Source organism: Cydia pomonella, chromosome 1, assembly GCF_033807575.1.
Source record: "Cydia pomonella isolate Wapato2018A chromosome 1, ilCydPomo1, whole genome shotgun sequence".
Taxonomy (NCBI): Eukaryota; Metazoa; Arthropoda; class Insecta; order Lepidoptera; family Tortricidae; genus Cydia; species Cydia pomonella.
This window is the reverse complement of record NC_084703.1, coordinates 28,020,175-28,044,911: the sequence shown is the minus strand read 5'-3', so window position 1 is coordinate 28,044,911 and position 24,737 is coordinate 28,020,175. Positions and strand designations below refer to the sequence as shown.

The 24,737-nt window shown below is 36.5% G+C and overlaps 1 protein-coding gene and 1 long non-coding RNA gene across 9 annotated transcripts in view; one reads left to right on the top strand and one right to left on the bottom strand.

Annotated features, from left to right (window-relative positions):
* Window positions 1-16,777, top strand: part of LOC133519090 (uncharacterized) — a 123,783-nt gene extending 107,006 nt beyond the window's left edge. Inside the window, exon 2 of the long non-coding RNA XR_009799582.1 lies at window positions 16,647-16,777. This is a non-coding gene — a long non-coding RNA (uncharacterized LOC133519090). The remainder of the gene's footprint in view (window positions 1-16,646) is intronic.
* The window catches only part of LOC133519022 (anoctamin-1), a 50,083-nt gene that overhangs the window by 20,597 nt on the left and 4,749 nt on the right, over window positions 1-24,737 (bottom strand). For 5 of the 8 annotated variants that reach the window (XM_061852887.1, XM_061852909.1, XM_061852917.1 and 2 more), the window contains exons 2-13: window positions 22,089-22,186; window positions 12,955-13,068; window positions 12,133-12,349; window positions 10,841-10,906; window positions 9,072-9,140; window positions 8,063-8,223; window positions 7,501-7,669; window positions 6,754-6,874; window positions 6,072-6,183; window positions 5,780-5,940; window positions 2,857-2,993; window positions 59-325 (exon numbers count right to left, since the gene is read on the bottom strand). In XM_061852887.1, the coding sequence (XP_061708871.1) occupies window positions 59-325; window positions 2,857-2,993; window positions 5,780-5,940; window positions 6,072-6,183; window positions 6,754-6,874; window positions 7,501-7,669; window positions 8,063-8,223; window positions 9,072-9,140; window positions 10,841-10,906; window positions 12,133-12,349; window positions 12,955-13,068; window positions 22,089-22,186 (1,692 nt within the window). The remainder of the gene's footprint in view (window positions 1-58; window positions 326-2,856; window positions 2,994-5,779; window positions 5,941-6,071; window positions 6,184-6,753; window positions 6,875-7,500; window positions 7,670-8,062; window positions 8,224-9,071; window positions 9,141-10,840; window positions 10,907-12,132; window positions 12,350-12,954; window positions 13,069-22,088; window positions 22,187-24,737) is intronic. The other 3 variants (XM_061852893.1, XM_061852901.1, XM_061852942.1) reach the window with 3 other exon arrangements.

Sequence of the window (24,737 nt, the reverse complement as noted above, 5' to 3'; positions counted from 1 at the left end):
CACTTTTAGTTTGACTGTAAAGTCAAGTATCAGTCTCACAATTTAAATAGTTACTCACGTAGTTAAAAATGCATATAAGGAACAAGTTGATGAAGGCCGCCGTGGCGGTGGTGAACATGATGGGGTTGTGCGTGATGAGCACGTTGTCGTGGTGGCGCAGCGCGATGGCGCCGAGCAGCGACATGCGGTAGAGCACGACGCCGAGCACGGCGGCCAACGCCAGCAGCACGAGCAGCGCCACCACGCTGAAGGACATGAGGGTGGCGGGCAGCCGCATGCGCCAGAACGGGACCATCGGCTCGCGCTGCCCTGTCACCACGTTCAGCTGCACCACGTAACAATATTACTAATCATGATCCTTATTGCGATATACAATGTGTTTGTGCACTATAGTGGAGTAATTAACCACGTATAGTACGATTAATTGTATCGACATATCAACCCCCATACCTATGTTTTTTTCAACCATATTAAACTGCACGACTGCACTTGGTTAATGTACCATTATCTGTCCAATTACGTATCGCGCACTAAAAAAAATTAAATATATTCATTAAATTTAGCTGCTTCCGTAATTTAAATACTACCTGAAACGATGTGCTCAATATGATTATTTAGGTGTTAACTCTATGACAACAAATATTAAAAATCATACGTTTAACAATATAAGGTGTCAATTTATTATTTTAGACGCCAAAGTATCATTTCAAGTTCCTTATTTATTTTTTTGGTTGCTCGAATTTGCTGCCGGTTTTTTAGTAATATGATGCTTATATTTGGGGCTAATATACATTTTTGTCTCTAAAATATTAATACGTATCCTAATTATATTATTATATGGCTAATGAATGTTCCCGTTTAATATTTTAGTTACCCGGTTAATAGTATGCCTATTAACTACAGTTTGTCGAGCCGCAGCGGTAACAATACAGTGGTCAAGCCAACGCTGGATCCGTGCGCGTCGCTTACTGGATAAAACGTGTTAAAAAGTGTTAAACAGTTTTTTCATTAGTGAGAAGTATCAAGACCATTTAAAAGACAATTGTAGCGTTCTATATGGTTTAAAGACGCCCGGCTTAATGATTTACAAATGGTCGAGTTAAGGAAAAGTATGGAAGTAAGTCGTGTAGTCGTGGTTCTTTTTGGATTCGTTAGAGGGCGCAACTAGATTGTTTCCCCCGAGTTGCACCGTTTCTATTATGTACGGAAGACCGTTAAATTTTAGGTATAAACAATAAAGTGCCGTAATTTTGGAGTAAGTTAGTAGCTATGCTCAGCAGTGGGCGATAAAAGGCTGATATGATGATGATGATGATGATGAAGTTAAAAGCTATTGGGTTCAATCTTAGTGTATAGATAACACCTTGATGCATAGTGTATCTTAATTAAAAAGATGTGCGATACCCTAAAAAAATATTTTTTTTCGATTGCGGCTCGAGGATAAATCAGTCGGTTGGTGCGATCTCAAGTTAAGCTTTTTAAAGCATTATAAACATTCAATTAACTTTGCACGCCTGGACAAATTATGGAACATGTATTTTAATTTTTTTTTGTACATTGTGTTTTGGGGGAAATTAAGAGAGACGTGAGAATTTTAAAAACGGTACTAGTGTCTTTAACCTTAAATTTGCACTAAATAAAAAAAATATATTTTTTACCGGAAGTTTGTCAAAAAGTAAATAGAATTAATCGCAACGAACTGCAAGCGAGGGTGGGTGGCAGCACGCGGGGCGGGGAGATAGCGCAGCGCGCAGGCCGCGCAGCGACTGTTCTGAGACAGTTCGTTCGACACTTTTTACGGGCAACCAGCACAAATCTGTCTTCTGGCATTAAAACGGAACTATTGTTTTAATAGACTATAGGCAAATTAACCCGAAGTCGTCTCCTTCACGATTTTCGTAGACATCTCTTCTAAATACCTAAAACTGGTATGAATAGTTATAATTTTTTCGTCGGTTAAAGGGGGGGGGGGGAACAGATGGCGGCTGACCATGATTGACATTTGTTCACATTTTGAGTGCTATGGGACCTATCGGTTCGTGTGAAGTGTCATTTGAAAGATAATTAAACGTAAGTACTTACTATTATTGTTTTTTAATAACTGTAGTCATTTACAAAATATTCGAAATTTTGAAAATAAAACAATCCGTGGTGATTTTATTAGTCCTTAGAATTAGTGCATGACTTTAGTGAAATTTGACTTAGTCTGACCGTACTATAACGCATATCCTCAGGGTTGGTTAAGGTTGTGTAAACCTAAAAGTGCAGATGTCACTAGTGACGTCACAGTTGCAATGGTTAAATTCGCGGTGAATAACGGATGGTCAGCTGGCGCAATTGGCAATCCAAAGATTCACGTTCAAGTCCCAAGTTGGCCAGAGTTGATCATCGTTGATTTTTTCATTGTGATACCTGTATATACAATATGGAAGGCAGAGGTGAGGAATATAATCTCCATAGGCAGAACTGTTGCAAAAGTGTCCAGCTGTAAGTTATAAATAACAGTTCCAAAACTCTTTAGAGTAGCGCTAGAGTAGCTAAGAACCTAGGCGTTATTGACGGAGTGAAGTACACTGTCTATGATTTGTTTTTCTTTTTTTTTAATATTCTAGGTATTGTAGCGCCACCTATTTAAGGTTTTTTGATGGACACATTTTGGTACATGGAGATTGTATTCCTTACCTCTACCTTCCATAATATACAGTTTATAAAAAAATTATACTGTTCGTACGCAATGTAACTAGGCAACCTATTTGCAATGTGTCAATGTGAATATTATCTATCATTTATTTCTCGTCACTAATAAATAACAGATGAAGGTATATATTTGTTACACATGGTTGTGTCTCCCACTACCTGTGTCCGCTTCACGTGCGCGAGGCGCGCGAGGTACTGCGGGCGCGGGTGCTCCTCGTACACGTCGAAGCCGGTGAGGTCCCAGCGGTGCGTCATCTCCGCCGAGTAGCGCTTCCACAGCTCCAGGAAACACGCCCCTGCAACATAAGCATTCCTCAATCCAGAGAAAAATCACTTCACAAGGCCTCTTCGAATCGCAAGGAAATATTTCAGAATAATGCCTCACTGAGATAGAAAGAAAGTTACACCAAGCGGCGCAATATATGACAACCACTTATAAAATATATAGGGCAATGTTTCTTAGCTGCTACAAAACATCACTCATGGTATCTGTATTCTCAGATTGCTTTAAACATTAGTTGAGTTTAGTAAAAAATATGTATAAAAATATGGTGAAACCTTACAAAAGTGGAATGCGGGAATTACTTTTTTAAATGCGGAGTAATTTCACGCTAAAAAAATTCAGCAGGAGGCGATTCTAGGTAAAAGACGAGAATTTTTACAATATATGAAGTTGATGATGGGTAAGTGGATTGAAACATCTTAATTCTTGCACCATATACGAACGTTTCCGTGAAAATACGAGGAGAAAGCTGTGCCTATTTGCCGTCGGACCCTGGTATTTACTAATGTGTTACAAATTTCATAAAACGTCAATAATTTTGAAGTCATGTTACATTATCTCAATATTATTTTCAACACACTTGCTCAAAACGACGTTTTTATTCCACCGATTTTTGGCTCATAAGCCTAGATATTAAACACGCTTTGCTTTTTCAGTATATTATAACACTCGTGCTTTTTAATTATATTATCCGACTGAGTTAAGAAAGTAACTGATTGCTAATAACATGCATGGAAACGGAGCCTTCTTAATTTGGTGGAATAATACATTTGTTTTTAACCAACTATAAGGTGTTTCAAATGTTAGTTCAAAGAGGTTTTATCACACCAAACATAATTTGTAGATAAAATTATCTCGTAAATTTCATTAATAAATAAACATAAGATTTTATAGATTTGATTTCCATCCGTCGAATAGAAATACGAAAATATTAGCTTTTTTACACTTTTTAATTGGCTGTTTGTTTTCGTTCGCGCCTTTGCCTTGCGCGCGCATTGGAAACGTGCGTAAAAAAAAATAACGCGCCAGCCATTTTCCGTATTTGTCATAAAATTTGAATAGTTTTGCATGTTTTTAGTTTATATATTGACGAAAATGTTATTATCAAGCATTGAAAATGAAGAACACATACAATTGACGCTGCCAGTAATACTTATAGAGGCAAGAGCCGAGAACGATACCTTTTACCATCAAAATCAGGTGAAAAATAATTATCGGCATATGGAACTTTTGTTCAATGGAAAATCAGCAAAAACGTCCAGTCTTTCTTGGAAAACGTGTTGGTAGCTTACTTCAATGGACTGGTGAATTAGTGCCTACAAACCCAGCTCGCTTGGTGCAATTATTCGATGTTAAAACTGTAAGCCACCATTTTGAAAATTGTAGGTACTTTTACTGTTTCGACAAAATAAATCTAATTTTAATTTTTGTTTTTTCCTCGTGTGTTGAAAAACGTCGTATGAGACGCGTGTGCTATGGTCATTACACACATCGGCTTTCTTATTGCGCGCTCGCTTGCAGCTCGCGCACACAATATCGCCTCGTGTGTAATGACCAACTTAGCACACTTGTATCATAATATATTATTATTAGCATTATAATATTTATATTTTAGTGCCATCCACTGTTTAAATTCAATATATTTAACCATAATGCTAAGCTTACATTTTTAGTCGGTAAATATGGTATAATAATCCACAAGTATCAGGACTATATAATACTTGCTGTGTGATGTGTAAATCGTGTCATTCAATACGACGCGTGCCTTAACTCGTATAGTGATGTTTTTAAAGGTAAATTTGACAAATCCGCGCGTCATCGTGGATGACACGAACTATAGTCCTATACTGATTATTAAAAACTAGTTTTTATCGAGCGCTACAATGTTAGATTGGTCCATCTATAAATTTGTTGCCTATAATACACTAACTACACTCGCCAAAAATATAATATGTAAATATGAAAAAAAACAATGCTTGTGACATAAAAAAATCAATGATTGTAACAATGCTGGTCACTACTATATAAATGCTGAAAAACGTAGGCTTTAATAGCTTATGGCGTAGCAAATCATTAAAAGTTAAATGAATCAAGTTCACGTAACAGTACCGGCTTTGATTTGTTTCTAAATAGATCAGGCTGATTTATTGACGTCCGGAGCATACAATGCTGATTTGAAACAACGAAAAAAAATTCAATTTAGTTCCCACCAAACAAATCGGTTCCACGACCTACGACTACGCATAGCAGAAAAGAATAGGTATAATTACCTTTACTACGCATAGCAGAAAAGAATATGTATAATTACTTTTATTAATATAAAATATTATTAATTATCATTAATATTCAAATAGCAAATATTCTATATCCTCTTAAGGCCCAGCCATAGAAATGAAAAATCCAAAATTTGTCACTGGAATTTGAACCTATAGTGCACGGAATACAGTAGATTTTATTTTGTTTGAAAATTGCACGAAACAAAACAAATGCAACTCTGTCCTAATTGAATATGATTTAAATTTCATCGAACTGAATAAGTCCTATAGGTAGGACCTTGGGCCTTACGAGGATAACTCATCGTCTCACAAACCATGAAAATAAAAATGTATTTACTTATATGCTTGGTATTCAATCGCATAGCTGCAGGCGGTGGAACTGTTAATTGAAGTAGAGTCTGTTCGGAAAGAGAGAGTCGTGGAATGTATGGGGCCCAATACATTCCACGACTCTTCTCTTTCCGAACAGACTCTAGCGAAGTAAAATATAACTTATTGTAACTTTTAACTACTTGAAACTTACCCCAAAAACTCATGAAAATGGCGAAAAATACAGTGGTAGGGTTATCGAATAGATAAGTGATCCGGGCCTGGAGGCAAGTGGTCTTCAGGTCCCAGTAGTCGCAGTAGTAGTCGCACTGCGGGCACATCTTAATCGACGAGTTATAGTTGCATACTTGCTCGCTGGAAAAAGTATGCATGACCGTCATTTAAAACTACGTTTTTCAAATATAACCCATGTTGTAGAACCATAAAGTTGAGAACAAATAAGAATTGATATAATTTTGAATACCACTTGTTTTTTAACTTCATACCTCGGACTGTTTTGGTACACGGTAGCAGCCGAGTATATGAAGCAAATTAGCCCCACGAGAGATGCCGGGATCAGCATGTTGGTGTAAAAGCCGAGCCACGCGAAGTACAACCCTGTCAACAAATTAAACCATTTAAATCATCAATTTTAAGAGATTCCTCTAAACAGACATTTGTGCACAGCAAGAGAATTTGAAATAGAGGTGTATAGCCAAAGAAAACTTTGTAGCGACATATATTTACTGCCTAAATCTTTCGACACATAATGAAAACTTTTAGAACGCCATTTGACCTTTTAATCCTTATTCTTTTACCGATATGTGTTCAATTAGTTAAATATCAAAAAGTGGCGCCATCTAATAGATCCAAGACCAAAGGTATAGCAGCATCGTTTCGGGCGATGGCGCCATAACCTGTAGGTAGTGCCCGGTAAGATGGCGCCACTTTTTGATATTTAACAAATTGAACACATATCAGTGAAAGAATAAGGATCAAAGTCGAATGGAATTCTAAAAGTTTCAATTATGTGTCAAAAGATGGCAGTAAATTTACGTCGCTGCAAATTTTTCTTTAACAATACACCTCTATTTCAAATTCTCTTTGGTGCTCAGAAAACAACTGCAGTGTGTCTAAGCAGCAAAATATTATATTTTAATCAATACAGAAAGTACGTAATTTTCATACCTATTTTGACGCCGAAATAGTCTTTAACATAGTCTAACGGTTGATATTTGAGACATTTGGAGACGCTCGCCCACTCCGTATAGAGTAGGTGCCGCATGGATCCCGGCGTCTTCAGGTCGCCCTGCCGGCACAGACCACAAACATTTATCACCATCCGTCAACATTGTAAACTTACGTACCTATGTATATTAAGGGATGGAAGCATTTATTAACAAAATAAATAATAATAAATAAATAAATAATTGGGGACAATCTTACACAGCTCGACCTAGCCCCACAATAAGCAAAGCTTGTACCATGGGTACTAGGCGACGATAAACATATGTGTAAACGATAAACTCAGAAACAAATATTCGTGATAAACACACAAATAAATGCTCTCACCAGGATTCGAACCCGGGACCTCCTGCTTTGTAGGCAGGGTCACTAGCGACTAAAACGCGACTAAGAGGCCGTTAGTTAAATATAACTAATTAAAACACAAATAACATAATATTGTCATCATGTACTGGTCAATTTAGATTGCCGTAACACCCTAGGGAGTTTTAATTGCACGATGTGGACCACAACTTCGATATTAGTAATAAATTGCAATCGCATGTGATCGATCGTACTTAAATGCCAACTTACATGAGGTACGTATTAATATTTATATTTGTACGCAAGCGCGTACGTGTCCTAATTGGACAAATATAAATTGCAACTCAGTGTTGTTGTTGTTGTTTCTAAGTGAATAAGAGAACTTACGTCGTGCAATGGATAAGCCGCGCTGTAAGTGCCATTAGTTATGAGCCGGGCGATGCCGAACGCGAACTCATCGTTCTCGGCTTCGGAGAACCTCTTGCGGTCGAGGATGAACTGCACGATGCGCGACCGGATCGACGGCGTCCAAAAGCACTCCGCCGACGTGTCGAACCTGCAGTAACACACCGACAATGACACGTCAAAACTAAATTAAAACCCTTTTAAAGGCCATCTAAATCTGCAAGAGTTCGTTAATTTTTAAATATTTCATTAAATGACAATTTTCTCTTTTCTATTAGCTCATCATTGCTCAAATTTTGTTTAATTGAAAAACTTTATGTATGTACTCTATATCCAAAATATAACTAGCATCGGTTTACGCGAACTAAATTGGTACAACTAAATTCAGTTATGATTATAATCTATATAATAAATATATTGTAAATCGTCCATAATCAAACGAAAATCAAGTTCGTTTTGGTACTACTACAGTTCACTATGGCTCTGAACTTATGGTAGTATTTAATTAGTGAATTTCGTTTGTCACCTGGCGAAATATACTTACAGATATTCTTTGTCCTTTGAGTATATGGCCGTGAGGCGGTGCTTTCGCTCCGGAAACTTGACAGGGTCCACGCGAATCTTTGACATGACGCGGTCCCACCCCGCCTCTATTCGGTCTATAAAACTATTTGTCTTCTCCGACACATCTTTCAGCGCTGAAAACTGGCCATTAAAAAAAAACATATATGAACAAAAATACCACTATCAACCATTCTTGAAATTTTAGTTTTCATGCCTATGGTGCATGCAGCTGGCAATCACCATTCAGTTTACTAATAACTTATTGGTTAATGTGTGCTTAGCTTCTTACTGTGCAACTTGTGCAAGTATCCGAATGGTTAAGAAATTATTAAATTCGAAGTAAACGCATAACAGCAAAGTTATGTATGTAAAACATGCAATCTATTGCAATAGCTCGTAAGATGCTCCAGCATTAGGGTGGAAAGCGAGATTGAAATTAAATGTAAATATAAAGAAAAAAAATGAAACACGATCGGTGAAAAGTTTCACATTCTGTTGGTGATCAAGGTTAATAAATATATTAGAAAGTCGCATAAATAAAATTAATATTAAACACAAGTGGTGTACTGTAATCAACACAAAGAATAAGAGCTTTAATGTTAATGTTTGTTCCGAAAACGATTTTAGAAATACCATTAAATTAACCTGTAGTTGAATAAATCGTTAGGTGCAATGGCAAGTTTATTTTTAGTACAAAAGTATACCTGACTGATGCAAGCTACAAGCAAGTACTCTGTATTAATAATCATACCCGCAATATTATATGTTATATGCATTTCAATCAAGTTAAAACATTATCTATGTTGTGAACCTGAATCAAGAAGAAATGTTAGCAAACTGTCACTGACAATCATCGAGGGGTTTATGTTTAGTGGATTATTGAGAAAGGAGTATGTATGGTAGTTATGTGACGTGACAACATGAAGCTCTGGCACGGGAAGCGCACGTCGTTAGGCAAGCCTGCTTCGCTTCCCTCGACATCTGCATACCTTAGACATATACATTGCAGCATTCAGTATCGCATTCGTCTTCCCACCTTTTCGAATCTTACTGCATTCCTACGGATGTACAGTATACATTTCATATTATGTATGTTATCCTTCGGTATAAACACTATGATTAGAATGACCACACGATCAAACAAAATGAATCCTATGAAGGTAAAAATAAGCGTATGTGGTGTAGCTGTAGGTACTGAAACTAATGGGCGCTATGAACACAAAAATGCAATGATTAAAATTCACATGCAAAGTCTACGTAATTTTAATTTTGATCTTTTTTACGACACATCTTAAGAAATATACAATAAAGTAAACAACCGTATCGGTTCCATATCCGATATAAGTAATATAAAATATGCATGTATGAGGTCCCCCTTGTTTTGGCATAATTTTACTATTGAGAATTCTTTATAGCAAAATCTATACTATCATGATTAACCTTGCGCATAAACTGTTATGATAGTCCAGTTTAGCATAATTTGCGTATGCAGATTTTTGTTTGTCCGAATATGCTTTGTACAGGCTGTGGATGCTCCGAATCATTTTTAGGCATAAATTATTTGTGCATGATGTTGGTGAGTCGAAATTATTTTACAGAATTTATTTTACTATATATAGTCCTCCACATCGATTTCGATGACAGCGACCTCAGCAATCAAGGGTTTTTCCTTTTATGAGCTCTTATGTGGCTGGCCAGGCAAACTTGCTCTTAATCGGACAATCGGCGTAAACAATAATATACAAACTTATTTCCGGACAAAGTAATATTCGTATTTTTTATTATTATAACCAGGGGTCGGACAAAAAGTGCGGATGACGTAAAAATGACGTAATCTTGCACACAGGATGATGTTTGAGTTTATATTTAAACTTCCGTGTGACATGTAGTAACAAAGTAGTATTAATGAAGTAACAAAATAATCGTAAATAAATCCATGGAATTAATAATACAGGTGGTAGGGTGATGTAGTGAATAAAATAAATTTCACGAAACTTGTTACCATAAGGTATAATTATTTGAAATTAGTTAGAACAAGTCCGTGGGATTGCCACAATATTCGAGTAAAGATGACATTTTAGAGCGTTTTCTTATACATTAGTAAATATAAATTTTAGCTAAATATAATCGTGAAGATACAATAGCTAAACAATAACGAAGTCAATTTATTGTTCATCTGATTGACAATGTGTCAGTCAAAAACGTACTTACTCATTTCAAGTGGCGATATCGTTTAATAAAGAGGTTGATAAATGATAAGTGATAATTGTTTATGAAAATCAAAAATACTATTTGAAATCATCCTATAAGTGGTTTGACGTCATCCGCACTTTTTGTCCGACCCCTGATTATAACAAACAAGGTTTCTGCTACATTAACATTCGTCCAAAACCAATTATGCGAAGTCTGTTATGCGAAAAACGTTCCGGACAAACAAAGGTATGCCAAATAGAGGGAACCCCCATGTAATGAATGTCAAAGGGGGGCAATGAATTATTTTTTATTAATATTTTAAATAATTGTTACTTATCATTCTTATCAATTATCAAACAGCATTATTTTAATAGAAAAAAACTATATAAGATTTAAATGAGTTAATGTACCCACTTAAAATTGGAATATATTCAGTAAGTTCAATAATAACAAATAAAGTGTAGCAAAGGCGAAAGCGTACGCTACTACGGATTGCTTTAGTTAATCAGCCCAGAGATGGCTCTACCACGGTGACGAAGTAGTAACGGTAAATGATATCACTCACCTTCATTGGCATTCGAAGTTTTAATATTTCGCTATAATCTCTTAAAACCGAAAGTGGCGCGTGGATCTGGAAAAACAAGTATTATTTATAAAACGTTGATATGAGGTAAATGTGGGTGAATCAACTTTTTTTGTTTTGTTATCCTGTCCCGTTGTCCAAGGGACAACAGTGGCACAGTTTGTTTGAAGAGACGTTGTATGCCGTTCTATTAACATGCTTAGTAGGGGGCCCATTATGGACATTGGTTATAACGCCCACAAAAACGCAAGTTTGATACATTTAAGTACCATAAAATCAGTATTTCAATGAACTTTTGTCCCCCGGACAACTAATCGTAACCATGGCACCGAGTGACGCTAAAAAGTTGATTCTCCCATGTACACTTAAGGTACATATATAATTAATACTATAAAGTAAGGACATTATGAACGAAGAATTTCGTACATTGACACGCCTGTTTACTCATTCCTTTCGCAGGCGCATAATTGTATTGCTGTCTCTCTCGAACTGTGTCATTGACCGCAGGCATCAAGGGCGGGACAGCAATATGCACCGTGTCCAAAAAATTCAAATACATTTCTTCTAACACTGGTTTGAAAACATATACACAGCTTCGAGTTTCGAGACAGTTTTGTTATTACAGTTTAAACGATATGTTGTCACAAATAGATACGAATATTTTAAGAATATTACTATCATCAATCTTCTCAAAATTTCTTAAGATCTATCGCTCAGTGTTACCTTTCCGGCGTTGAAACCTTTTGGAATCAAGAGTAGCCATGTTTATACTACTATTAGAAGACACAAGGAGACCTCCTCATTAGAAGACCGAAAGAGATCTAACTATCAACTTTATCTTGGTATTTATTGGTATCTATATCATTTAAGCTACTAGGCCAAGTTTGGGGATGCTGAATTCATTTATAGTATCATATAGACACCACTCCGACGTAACAACATATAAAATATGTAAAATAAATAACTTTTTTGAAATTCCTCTTCACGCTTAAACCGCAGAACCCATTTAGTAGAAATTTGGTATAGACATAGCTTGAGTCCCGGGGAAGAAAATAGGATAGTTTTTATCCCAAAAATCACCCCTTACCGCATGTAATAAAAAATATTTGTTGAAATTAAACTTTAACATACTTCAATCGAGTTGAATATCAAAAGAAAAAAAAAGAGTGTGAAAAGGGAGGTAGAAAATTGTATGGGGAATCAATAACCTTTGGCCTATTAATCGCTTGTGCACGTACGACTATTACTTTAATAGCAACATGAAACTCTCGTACCTTAATAAAATTCAGTCCGTGCAAGTTCGCCGGTGCCTCTGACTCTAGCTGCAGACCTTCCTTTTCCAGGTTGTCTTGAAAGACACGGCGCTGTTCGTATGCCTCGGGCCTGGAGGCGTCCTCCTTACCGGCTTCCCACACCAGCACAAAGTCGACGGATCGGACATGATCGTTGAACGTCAGAGAGGGGTTATTCTGTATTCCACCCATGACGATGCTGTGGTAGAGTATTTCAAAACATGATAGGCATATAATGTAAACAGGCAGTACAACGGTAAAGTACAAGGTACAACAGTTTACTTAAGAAAGAACATTGCAAAATAAAGTGTACCTATTTTTGACTATTAAAAAAAATCGCTAGTGTTATAACAGATTAGATGTATAACCATAAAAATCTAGTATAAAATACGTAGTGATTGATTTTAAAAGCGTTCTTAATGTTCGTATTTATACATATAAACAAAAATATAAAACAATGCACAATGCATTTATCTGCTAAACATTCATTCCAAAGCAGAGGTTGAATAATCAAAAGGGACATGGTCTGAATCGACTGTAGTCTTGAACTGAATAACGCGGCCGTCGTCTTGTTCCGCATGTGATATGACTTACAGGCCCTGATCATCAAGCTGCACTCAAGTGAGATAGAGATAGCCGTTAGGGGCAGAAACTGCAAACTTAGTTTATGCTACGCACTTTGCATAAGGGAATTTAAAATGGCGTCAGTGGGCTCTAGTTACTTGAAGGCAGAATCAACTTGAGAACTGTTGGTCACTAATAGGAGCTGAGAACTACGACTAGTGGGTAGAGTAAAGTACTCACGAGCAATGGTTGGCAGTGTGTTTGCCATTGCCAGTGGCGGAGACGTCGGGCAAAGCGGGCTCGCCGCACGCGCAGGCCTCTGCGGCGCGGGTGGACGCTTCGCTACCGTTGTCTCTGAAATACACGCACCGTGCCTATATGTGTTCAAGCTATCACGATCCAGGTTACTTCTCTTCTGACTTTTCTTGAAATCCTATTATATTTAATAAGTCCCTCTTGAAGTCAGTGTTGAGTAATTTAATAGAATAGGCATTGGCATAGGTATAGGATAGGTAGGATGTTATTCCTACTTTATTAGCTATAGTTACCTATTTATTATTAAATAAATTAACCCTTTTCAGGCATAGTGCGATTTATCACCCACATACGTGCCAATAGAATGTCAACCTTACTAATCCGATTTAAGGCATATATTAAATTGGACTTTCGGATAATATGAATTGTCGTCAAATGATCATCAAATCTGAATTGACTGGGATATATTTGCATTTTTTGGGAAAACCTTTTGATTGGTGCGGCCCGGAAAAGGGTTAAATGTCTTGCCTATCGCAATCCAAACTATTTCTATTGTTGTGTGCGATAGCCAAGTCATTTTATTCAGTAAAAATATAAATATGTCTAATATTGATATGCCGGTCTAGTGACCAACATGTTGTTAGTTAACTCCGATGGAATCTAGTTTAACGGATATCCAGCTTCTGATAAATAAGAAGACATGAAATAAACTAAACGATTTTTTTACATTACACATTAACATGTCTTGGGGTAGAACAAATGTGGTGCGAGAATTGTATTGTACATGTATTTAATATTTGTGATGGGTATGTTTGGTCTGTCAGGTTAACATTATACAACGCTTCTGTTTTACACCGATGTTAATAAGTAACAGGAACAAACGAAATGGTCATAGTTTTCATAATAAACCAGGACATACCAGTTTTTATTCAGTATTGGCATACATATGTGCGCACTGTGATGTCACCCCATTGATAACTAATATGTTCATGCAACTGTGAGGTTATTGTTGCAAATACCTTAGACCTTAGTCCTTACTAGGTAATTTGAATAGTCAGAGAGTATATAAAACTAGCTTTCGTCTTTGCATTAGATACTTCTTAGAGATTGAATTGCTAAAAGACGAATAAAAAAATTGCCTTTTGTACATAGCATGCAAAAAAGGTTTTTTAATAAGCTTTTTTTTTACACCATTGAGAGATTTTTTTGTTCTAAGATTAAGTTCTAAGAAGAAAAGAAATATAAGCTACTCTAGACTATTAAATAGGACATTGTGCAACGAGTGGGGTAAGTGAAATTTTGAATACGAGGGTGGTAATTCACGACAGCCGTAGGCTGGAGGGAATTAAAGACGACCCAAGTTTGCAATATTCTTACCCCCGGAGTTACACACAATGTTTTTCATCACACTTGCGAAGAAAAATAAAAAACAAATTTTAAGCGAAATAATTCTTAAATACGGTGACATATCAAACATTCGTCCGCCATTTTGTAATTTCTTGACAGGTTAGGCATCGAAGGCACAGACCTATTCGGCATTCATCCACGATTAAAAATTATGGAGAAATATTTTAAACGGCCGTTAAATTAATCAAATTAAATCATTTTATACATAAACAAAAATATTAAATTATAAACATCAGTATTTTAAAAGTGAAACTCATTTATGCTACTTGGTTTATGCGTCATTTATGCGAATTATCACCCTCGTATCCGAAATTTCAATTACCACCCTCGTTGCACAATGTACTATTCTTGGTGTGTCTTCCTTACATATTTATTTATCATAGTCGTTAAATAAGGTCGACTTTTTGCGGTGCTTGAGTATCTGTGATCCAGAAAAATTAAGGGTTTCACCACGGAATGAGAGATAATAAGCTGGAAAGTCTTTTACACCTTCATCATGGTGCTCTTAAGGTTCTCTTAAAAATCGACGCATAGAATGTGGGCGCAGCGCATTGAAAGTTATTCAAGGATAAATGTCATAAAAATAGGTTTTTCGCGGATAACAAAGTTTCTATAGCTCCGATGTTGTTTTCATATAGAAAAAAAATTTAGAACATAAAATTTGCTACAAGTCATGTTTATGTCTTCGCTCACCATCATCACACCAGCTCAATGTCACAATAATATTACATTGTCGTCTCTTTGTTTTGTAGAGGCACCATGCCTCTGCTCCATATAAAAGGACAGGGATGATTAAGACATAAAGAAACTGGACACTTACCACCTGAGGTGCGGCAGCGGCCCGCCATAAGGAGCGCTTGTGCAGTGAACTCCCATAAATAATCATAATGAAATTATAGTATTCATAATTAATGTTTCTATCGTAAACAAGTCAATAATAGTTATATAAGTAATTATTATTCATTAGCATATGACTACTTGCCTACTGCTATAATTTCATACGTAACGCGCGAAGCGGAGCGCTTTGGATTACGCTCCTTTGAAAAAAGATTTAGTACATTGAATCAATAGGAAATTCCATAAGAGCGAAAGAGAAGTTTCGCCACAGTTCTGCACGTGAAACAGAAGATGTTCTATGAAGAAAGACGTAAAATTGGAGCGGCGCGCCTAGCGCCTAGCCCGCTCGACGAATGCGCGCGCACTCCATCCGCGCACCATGTTGTCATTTGTATGCATTGCGCGGGAATGCAGTTTTGACTGTTTTCATTATAAATAATTAGACATGAATTCAAAAAGTGAGTGCACATAATTTGTTTGTGGTAAAGTGTTTAAAAATGAATGAATATAACGTGACATTCATATAAGAATGTGAAAATTTTTTGCAAAATTGACGACCTTCAACTTTCGTAGAAATGTTTGGACCGAAACTGGTGTGTTAACAATTCACTTATTTCCATAAAATAAAAAAAGCGGCCAAGTGCGAGTCGGACTCGCGCATGAAGGGTTCCGTACCATTTAAGACGTATTAAAAAAAAATCTACTTGCTAGATCTTGTTCAACATTTTACCACTTTGGACACACATTTTACCACTTTGGAACTGTCTCTCGCGCAAACTATTCAGTTTAGAAAAAAATGATGTTAGGAACCTAAATATCATTTTTGAAGACCTATCCATAGATACCCCACACGTATGGGTTTGATGAAAAAAATTTTTTTTTAATTTATTGACGTATTAAAAAAAAAACTATTCACTAGATCTCGTTCAAACCAATTTTCGGTGGAAGTTTGCATGGTAATGTATATCATATATTTTTTTTAGATTTTTCATTCTGTTATTTTAGAAGTTACAGGGGGGGGGACACACATTTTTTCACTTTGGAAGTGTCTCTCGCGCAAACTATTCAGTTTAGAAAAAAATGATATTAGAAACCTAAATATCATTTTTGAAGACCTATCCATAGATACCCCACACGTATGGGTTTGATGAAAAAAAATTTTTTTTTTAATTTTTATGACGTATTAAAAAAAAACTACTTACTAGATCTCGTTCGAACCAATTTTCGGTGGAAGTTTGCATGGCAATGTATATCATATATTTTTTTTAGATTTTTCATTCTGTTATTTTAGAAGTTACAGGGGGGGGGACACACATTTTTTCACTTTGGAAGTGTCTCTCGCGCAAACTATTCAGTTTAGAAAAAAATGATATTAGAAACCTAAATATCATTTTTGAAGACCTATCCATAGATACCCCACACGTATGGGTTAGATGAAAAATTTTTTTTTTTTAAATTTTTATGACGTATTAAAAAAAAACTACTTACTAGATCTCGTTCGAACCAATTTTCGGTGGAAGTTTGCATGGCAATGTATATCATATATTTTTTTTAGATTTTTCATTCTGTTATTTTAGAAGTTACGGGGGGGGGGACACACTTTTTACCACTTTGGAAGTGTCTCTCGCGCAAACTTTTCAGTTTAGAAAAAAATGATATTAGAAACCTCAATATCATTTTTAAAGACCTATCCATAGATACCCCACACGTATGAGTTTGATGAAAAAAGATTTTTTGAGTTTCAGTTCTAAGTATGGGGAACCCCCAAAATTTATTGTTTTTTTTCTATTTTTGTGTGAACATCATAATGCGGTTCATAGAATACATCTACTTACCAAGTTTGAACAGTATAGCTTTTATAGTTTCGGAAAAAAGTGGCTGTGACAGAATCGGACAGACAGACGGACATGACGAATCTATAAGGGTTCCGTTTTTTGCCATTTGGCTACGGAACCCTAAAAACATTAATATATTCATTCACGATATTCGTAAAGCATTATATTCCACTGCACATAGGTACTTACCCAAAATCTAAAGAGAGTTCAATGACCGGGTGGACGAAAACTGATGTCTATATTGGTATTTTGCGATGGTTAATAGATTTTGTAGTTTTAGTTTTCCTTTAATGTAAGTGAACACCCGTAATTTTTAGTCGCCAGCTGCCGCTGCTGAGGTGTCTGCGGTCTATACTCAGGATCAAGTGGCAGGGCCATGTTCCCAACTCTGAGGTCCTGCGTCATTCCGGAATTTATGGCATGGAGGACTTACTAATGCAGCGGCAGCTCAGGTGGTGCGGGCACGTCCTTAGAATGGATGACCACCGCTTGCCTAAAGCTGTTCCCTACTCTGAGTTGGCGGTGGGTAAGCGGAAGCACGGTGGTCAGCACCTGCGCTACAAGGACGTCCTTAAACAGCATCTGAGCGCTTGCATCATCGACCCTGAGCGTTGGGAGGAGCTTGCTGGAAGGAGGTCTTCTTGGCGTTCCACCATCCATAACGGTGTCAAAACATTTTAAGATAACCGCCTCACTAGCCGAGACATAAAACGCCAGTTACGGAGAGAGACCTAAGCCCTCCTACGTGTACACGTTCAACGCAGCTGACCAACTTTATTGTCATGCGTGCAATAGAGTATTTAAGAGCAAGTTCGGCCTGGCTAGCCACATTAGGGCTCATGCTAGACAACGTCCATAATGTTTATTTAGGGTCGCCGTCATCGAAAAGTGAGGAGGACTATATATATATATATACACTGTCGTAAATTTTTCATAAGTGTGCCAAGTTTTAGCTCAATCTAAACCAATAGGTTAAGAAGTGATTTGCAAATTTTGAAGCCAACTTTCATAGTTACATAGGAACATCGCGAGTTAAATAAACGCTTGTAAAAATGTTTTATTGTATTATTTGTACTTAAAATCTACTCTTTTCTGTAGAATTACCCAATTATACTGCTATAAAGCTTAATTTTCGGATTAAACCCGAATAAACGGGTACTTAATTTATATTAACCTATGTCATAAACTCATTACTTGTATGCACGCAACCTGTTTACTAAAGTCAACAGTACCCCTAGTGTAACTTTGATCGACATCATAACGTGACGAACGCGTTTGCGTTAAGTCTCATTTTGTATAGGATTTTGAGTTTCCAAAACGTCCCGCTTGGCGCGCTCTTTCGAAATCCAATACAAAATGAGACTAAACGCAAACGCATACGTCACGTTTGGAAATCGCATTTATTTACACTAGGGGTACTGGATAGGCAACTATTCTACAGTGTTTAAAATCTATGTGTGACCCATAAATGTCCTTTTGACGATTAAATAACTTTATGGAATGTATTATTCACGTACGTACGTTTGGTTGACCGCTGCGTGTCTGAGGTACCATATATCTCTAAAACGGCGGATTACATGGAAAAATGTTTCAGACATAATTTGTAGCAAATTATATACTCTTCAATTCTTACCTAGATGAAAACAATATTGGAGCTATATAAACTTTGACATCCGCGAAAAACCAATTTATGACATTTGACCTTGAATAACTTTCGACACGCCCACGATCTATGAGTCGATTTTTAAGAGAACCTTAAGAACACCATGATGGAGGTGTTTACAAGTTTCTAGCTTGTCATATTTCGTTGCGAGGTCATGATATCCTTATTGGGCTTAAGATGACTGAGCTACTGGGCCTGGATAGTGGAGCTGAGCCCCTACTCAGATTTGAGAATGTTATGTGAATATCTCCGTCGCGCTATAATAGGGGCGGCTCCTAAAATTAGTGCCATAAGGACAACTGCAGCTTAGGCGAAAAATCCTGCGTAAAAATCTCAACAATTGTGTCTTCGATTCGTAGATATATCTAATTCTGAGGAATCTATTTATTTTCTTCGCTTAATTCAATTATAATTAAACATTAATTAGGTACGTCATTTTAATCAAGGCTATTAATTTAGTGCAAAAAGCAAAGTGCTCATTAATTCATTAGTACAAAATATACTTCATATTAGTCAATTTGATAAAATACAAACAGTGATAAGATAAATAACAACTCGTTAATATTTTGTATATAAAAACACAGTTCTCGATTTGGTAACAAAATTGCTAAGCAAAGCAAAATGATGTGGACACACGTAGATGACACTGACACAACACCGATCAAACGGACAACAGCGAAGCAAACGCAGGAACAACCAATCCAGTGATAGTCGGCATAAACACACTGATCTCGTACCGGACATCTAATATAAGTATACTGCGAGATACTTGATCAAATAAATAATATTCTCATAAGACATTTATTCCTTACCGTCTTGCTGTACTTAACAGGTACATAGCAACTGAGGGCCTACCGCGGACCACGTTCGACGTGCTGCCTCTCTGTCGCACTTGTAAATTCGTACGTAGGTGTGAAAGGGAGGCAACACGTCAAACGTGGTTCGCGGTAGGTCCTCAGTTAAGCGCGCGGTTATTTTATGCGATAAACGGTGCGTTAATCGCGATGCGCTTGCCGCACGGCATTTCAAAATTTAATTTGATAATAATCCAATTACTTACCAAACATTGTTTTATGCGGTAAATCGCACATGAAAAATATTGTTTCATCATAGTAGGTATGTTTAAGGTGTATCCTGTTTATTGCGTTTTCCGTTTCACGGAATATCAGCCCATCGTTAACAATATTTGAAATGCAAAAAATACGGATAAAGTATAATGAACGTATAATGTTCAATGTTTGATGTCTTTGCATATGAACCATTTTTTTACATTTCAAATATTGTAAAATACTCTTTTTCGGGCGCGAAATCGGGTCTGATATCAGGCCTGATAAAGTGTGGACGTAATTGGCACTTTAGGGTCTCCCAACGCTCGGCTTGCCTCGGCTCGGCCGACGCCTTACGGCAAGTCGTCTTTTTCGCTCTTATTGCATAGACAATAAATAGACATAAATCTTTTTCCTATCGGCTTTTACCGATTCCGCGATCGTCGATTGGAATTTCTATAGTTGGAGGTACACGCTTTTGTGCAAAATCTGTTTTTTTTTTAAAGCTTTTATTTAACTTGCAATGTATGTATGTATGTATGTATGTTCGGGTGGAATATTGCAACTCAATTTTGAAGCAGATATCTTCAGCCGATTGAGCTGAAATTTTGTATACACGGTTAGTTTGGATGACAATGCATGATAAATTATGTGACGTCATTCTAAATCCAACATAGCGGACCATTCAAGATGGCGGAATAGTTATTTTTAATGCATTTCTACAATATGGGTATCAAATAAAAGGGATTGTTGACAGTAACTCGAAAAAATATGTGACATGTGACGTTATTCTAAATCCAATATGGCGGAACATCCAAGATGGCGAAATAGTTATTTTTAATGCACTTCTACAATATGGGTATCAAATGAAAGGGATTGTTGAGAGTAACTCAAAATAACTAAAAAGTAAAAAATATAATAAAAGTAAAAAATAAAATAAAAGTATTTTTTTAATAAAAGCTTTTATTTAAATGCTCTAAAAAGAAAATAAAATTTTCCTTTAAAATTTTAATCATCAACTTATAACCTCATTATACACAATTTATATGTTCATAAAAGCTTGTCGCGAGGTTTAAGTACCTATAAGTATTAAATTAAATTAAATTAAAATGTTTGAAAATGTAAACTTAGCAGATCAAGTTACTTAATTAAAGAAGTACTATTAGGGTTCCGTAGCCAAATGGCAAAAAACGGAACCCTTATAGATTCGTCATGTTTTGTTTATACATTTAAATCGCGCGACAAGCTTTTATGAACATATAAATTGTATATAATGAGGTTATAAGTTGATGATTAAAATTTTAAAGGAAAATTTTATTTTCTTTTTAGAGCATTAAAAAAAGCTTTTATTAAAAAAATTACTTTTATTTTATTTTAATATTATTTCGACTCAAAAAAAAAAAAAAAACCATTTTTACTAAGAAAAAAATTACACTATTTGCGTGCAATACAACTTACTATGACCGCCGTAACAATACGAACAAACAAGACATGTGTAAAATTTTGATGACACTTTTTTTCTCGTCTAAGCATCGTCTAAGGATTAGATCCTGATACTGTGATACTGAGTGGAAATAATATAATTACACAAAATCTAAAATGCAAGTTCGGGGTTGGTTTAAATAGAAATTCTCTGATAGGTGTGCCGTGTGGGGAGACCCTAAATCGCGTTACAGACGCAGCGTTGTAGGTATGTATAAAACAAAGTCGCTCTATGTTGATTATGAAAAATGATTGTTAAACGCACGCGTTTGCCGCAAAAAAAACGTGTTATCGGGAGGCAGATGCAACACACGCATGAGCATGAGTCTAACGCTGCGATTACCGCACAAAACAACCGAACGCTTTAGCACAGTGCTTTAGTGTGGCTACCACCAGTTCGGCACTGACAAACGCTATAAGTGCGAGCGAGATGTATAGAAAGTAAATTACGTTCTCGATAGCGTATATGTCAGTTTTGACACTGTCAGTGACTCATGGTACGGGTATAGGAGTCATTAGACGTTTGAATGTGACTTGACCAATTTTGACAGTCACAACTCAGTATCCTCGCCGTAGACAACTTATTGGCACTTAAATAGTCTTTTTTTGTTGACATAAGTTACAAAATTAATCAGCAACTAACAGCAAAAGCGGAAACTACAATATTAAGTCTAAGAAAATTTTGGTTGCTCGGAAATAAAACAAATATACCGGGCTAATAACAATTTCCTAATCGGTTTATTCAGTATCAAATATCCGTTATGAGATCAATGATTTAAATGAAACTAAAACAAAAACTACTGACAAGTGGTTTGCGAGAAATGTGGCATCAGTGTGTGACGGACTCACCGGTCGGTGTTCATGTCCTGTGACATGTCGTCCCGGTACGTGCTGAGCACCGACATCGCGCGCAGATCGCCCATCTTCTGTTGCGTTTCTTTCTCCTTCTGGCCCGAACAAAAAGTTACTTATTTTCTGGCGATATTAAACTCGCCGACATCTTTAAATATTCAACTCAACTCTAACCGATCTTACACCGATATCCAATCGCGTTTTTGTGCAAAATCGAGCGTCATTCTCGCACATGTGTAGGTATTATATTTGTCAGTCAAGCTATTCCGGCCGGCACGGGTGCGAGAAAGCAAGAAGAGATCGAATATTCTCACGCGCATGAAACGTTCATGTAGATTCAGTGCGAATAAGGCTACAGTCTGCTTAAAACACCACCCAAGACGGACAGCGTGCCACACACCATAGTCTGCCTGACCACACGCAGTCCGTGGCGGACGACTGCCACGTATCATTACAAACAGTATAAAATTGCACTAAACTCATAAGTGGTTCATCTTTTCTTTCGTAATCAGCTCTATTATTTGCAAGATGGGTGGGTGAACTCCGTATCTGCGCCAAGTAACGCCAAAACGAGCCAAGCGAAGCGGAAAGGCACTACCTACTAGGGCTTGCAATCCGAGATTCCGGAATCTCAGACCAATTTTCCGATATTACAATTCCGGAATTGAGACCACTGAATATCGAAAATTCCGGAATTGGATTTATGTACTTTAATTAGATTTTATTATGTTTAATACTGAAAATCGTTAAGAAACTACACTATGCTGGTGTTATTAGCCGTCGCTGACTAATTTCTCAAGTCTAGCAGCATTAACCATAGATTTTTTTTTACTTTTGATACTTACATGCTAGGATTCGGTTTTTTAGCATTAGAAAGAATGTGAGGGATATTTATAACGCGTTTGAAAATCAATTATAAAATTTATAATTGATACATATTAATTGATTTAATCATATACGATTGAAAAATAAAACATTACTTTGCTGTCATAAGTAAAAGTTACTGATTTCTAAAAAGCGTTTTTCAATAACAAGAAACGTCAAGATTTAATTGTTTGCCCTTTTTTCTAATGCTCAAAACGAAGTATAAAGCACAACCATACATCTATACATTAACGCGAACTTTTGAATTAAAATTTATAAATATTTGGATGTTTCATCATGTTACCTTTAAAGAAGAACGGATTATCGGATCCTATAGCGGAACATATTATATTCTGAATTAGGAACTAGTAAGGAATAACTGAACTTGAAAAACGTATCGTTTAAGTACCTATATTTTGCATTTAGTCTATGAGCCATTGCAGTTATTATTTTACACTTCATAAAAAGGCTCATCCGGCTGAATGTAGCGCTAATAAAATAATTTTAACCATTTAGCCCATTTGGTTTAATCTTAATAAGGCTTGAGTTTTGGGCACTAATCGGCAATGCACAAAGGTAATAGGTAGAGCCATATACTTCAATACATAGAACACAACCTTAACTCAGGAACAAATAATCGTTATAAACACAATAAATGCCCTTACCGAGATCGGAACCCCAGGACCTTCATCTTCGTAAACAGAGCCACTACTTACTAGGCAACGCAGCCGTTATACATATTTAAACATTATATAAAATTAGGCATCAAATGGGTTGCTAGCATCCGTAGTTTCCCCAAATAAATACGCCGTATCATTGAAGTGAATAAAAGTGACCATAGTAATAAAGTGCTAAAATAAGTGGTGCAAAGACGGCACTACTCAATTTATTGATATTTATTGATTAATAATACTATTAACTCATTTCTATTAAAACAACACTTTCTTTGATAAACGTAAAGTATCAGAATCTCATTTTTTTTTAGTTTTTTATTAAAAAATCTAACGAAAATATGGTGAACCCCAATTCCGGAACCAGTTACGGAATTCCGGAATTGGGGCCCAATATTTAAAATCAGTGCCGGAATTGGAAACCGTCCGATATTGCAATCCCTACTACCTACCTTTTCTCGAAGCGGTTCGGCGTTTTTTTGAACCCTCAGAACTTGGGTTTTGATTATACCAGATGAACTAAATTCTCGAGATATGATGTAAATAGTGGATTTATTAAACATAGAAAGTTTCAATTACATAAAATATACAGTTAGTCAAAATATGTGGCTTGGCTGTTTCGCTACCGTCACCGGGCGTAAGGTGAATACGGAACCCTAAAAACCACCGAACATGTCTTCCAACGCTGCTCAATCCACTCATATTCTAGGCCTGCTGATGACCTGAACACCATGACACTTGACTTGGTTGCATGGCTTAGCAACATCAAGGCTACACTCTGATTACGATTAAATAAATAGGTGACAAATTTATTCACTCTTGGTTACTGTTTTGATATAGGTTCCTACAGTAGTTCATGTAACGAAATGGCCAAGCCACATATTTTGACGTTTGTGAAGTTAGGGCTTGTAGAGTTAGAAGCTTGTCTCTACATGAGATCTGATAACTTCTTGACAGTGCGAGCCTTATGGCTTCGTCTTAACAACATTTTGCATATTATGGTGGGATTGCTATGTTTAAATGTCGGGCGCCGTCCGCGGCGGGTGACCTTCGTCTCAAGTGGGCGGGGCGGTACGGCGAGTAAGCCCTACGCACATACATTTAGAACATA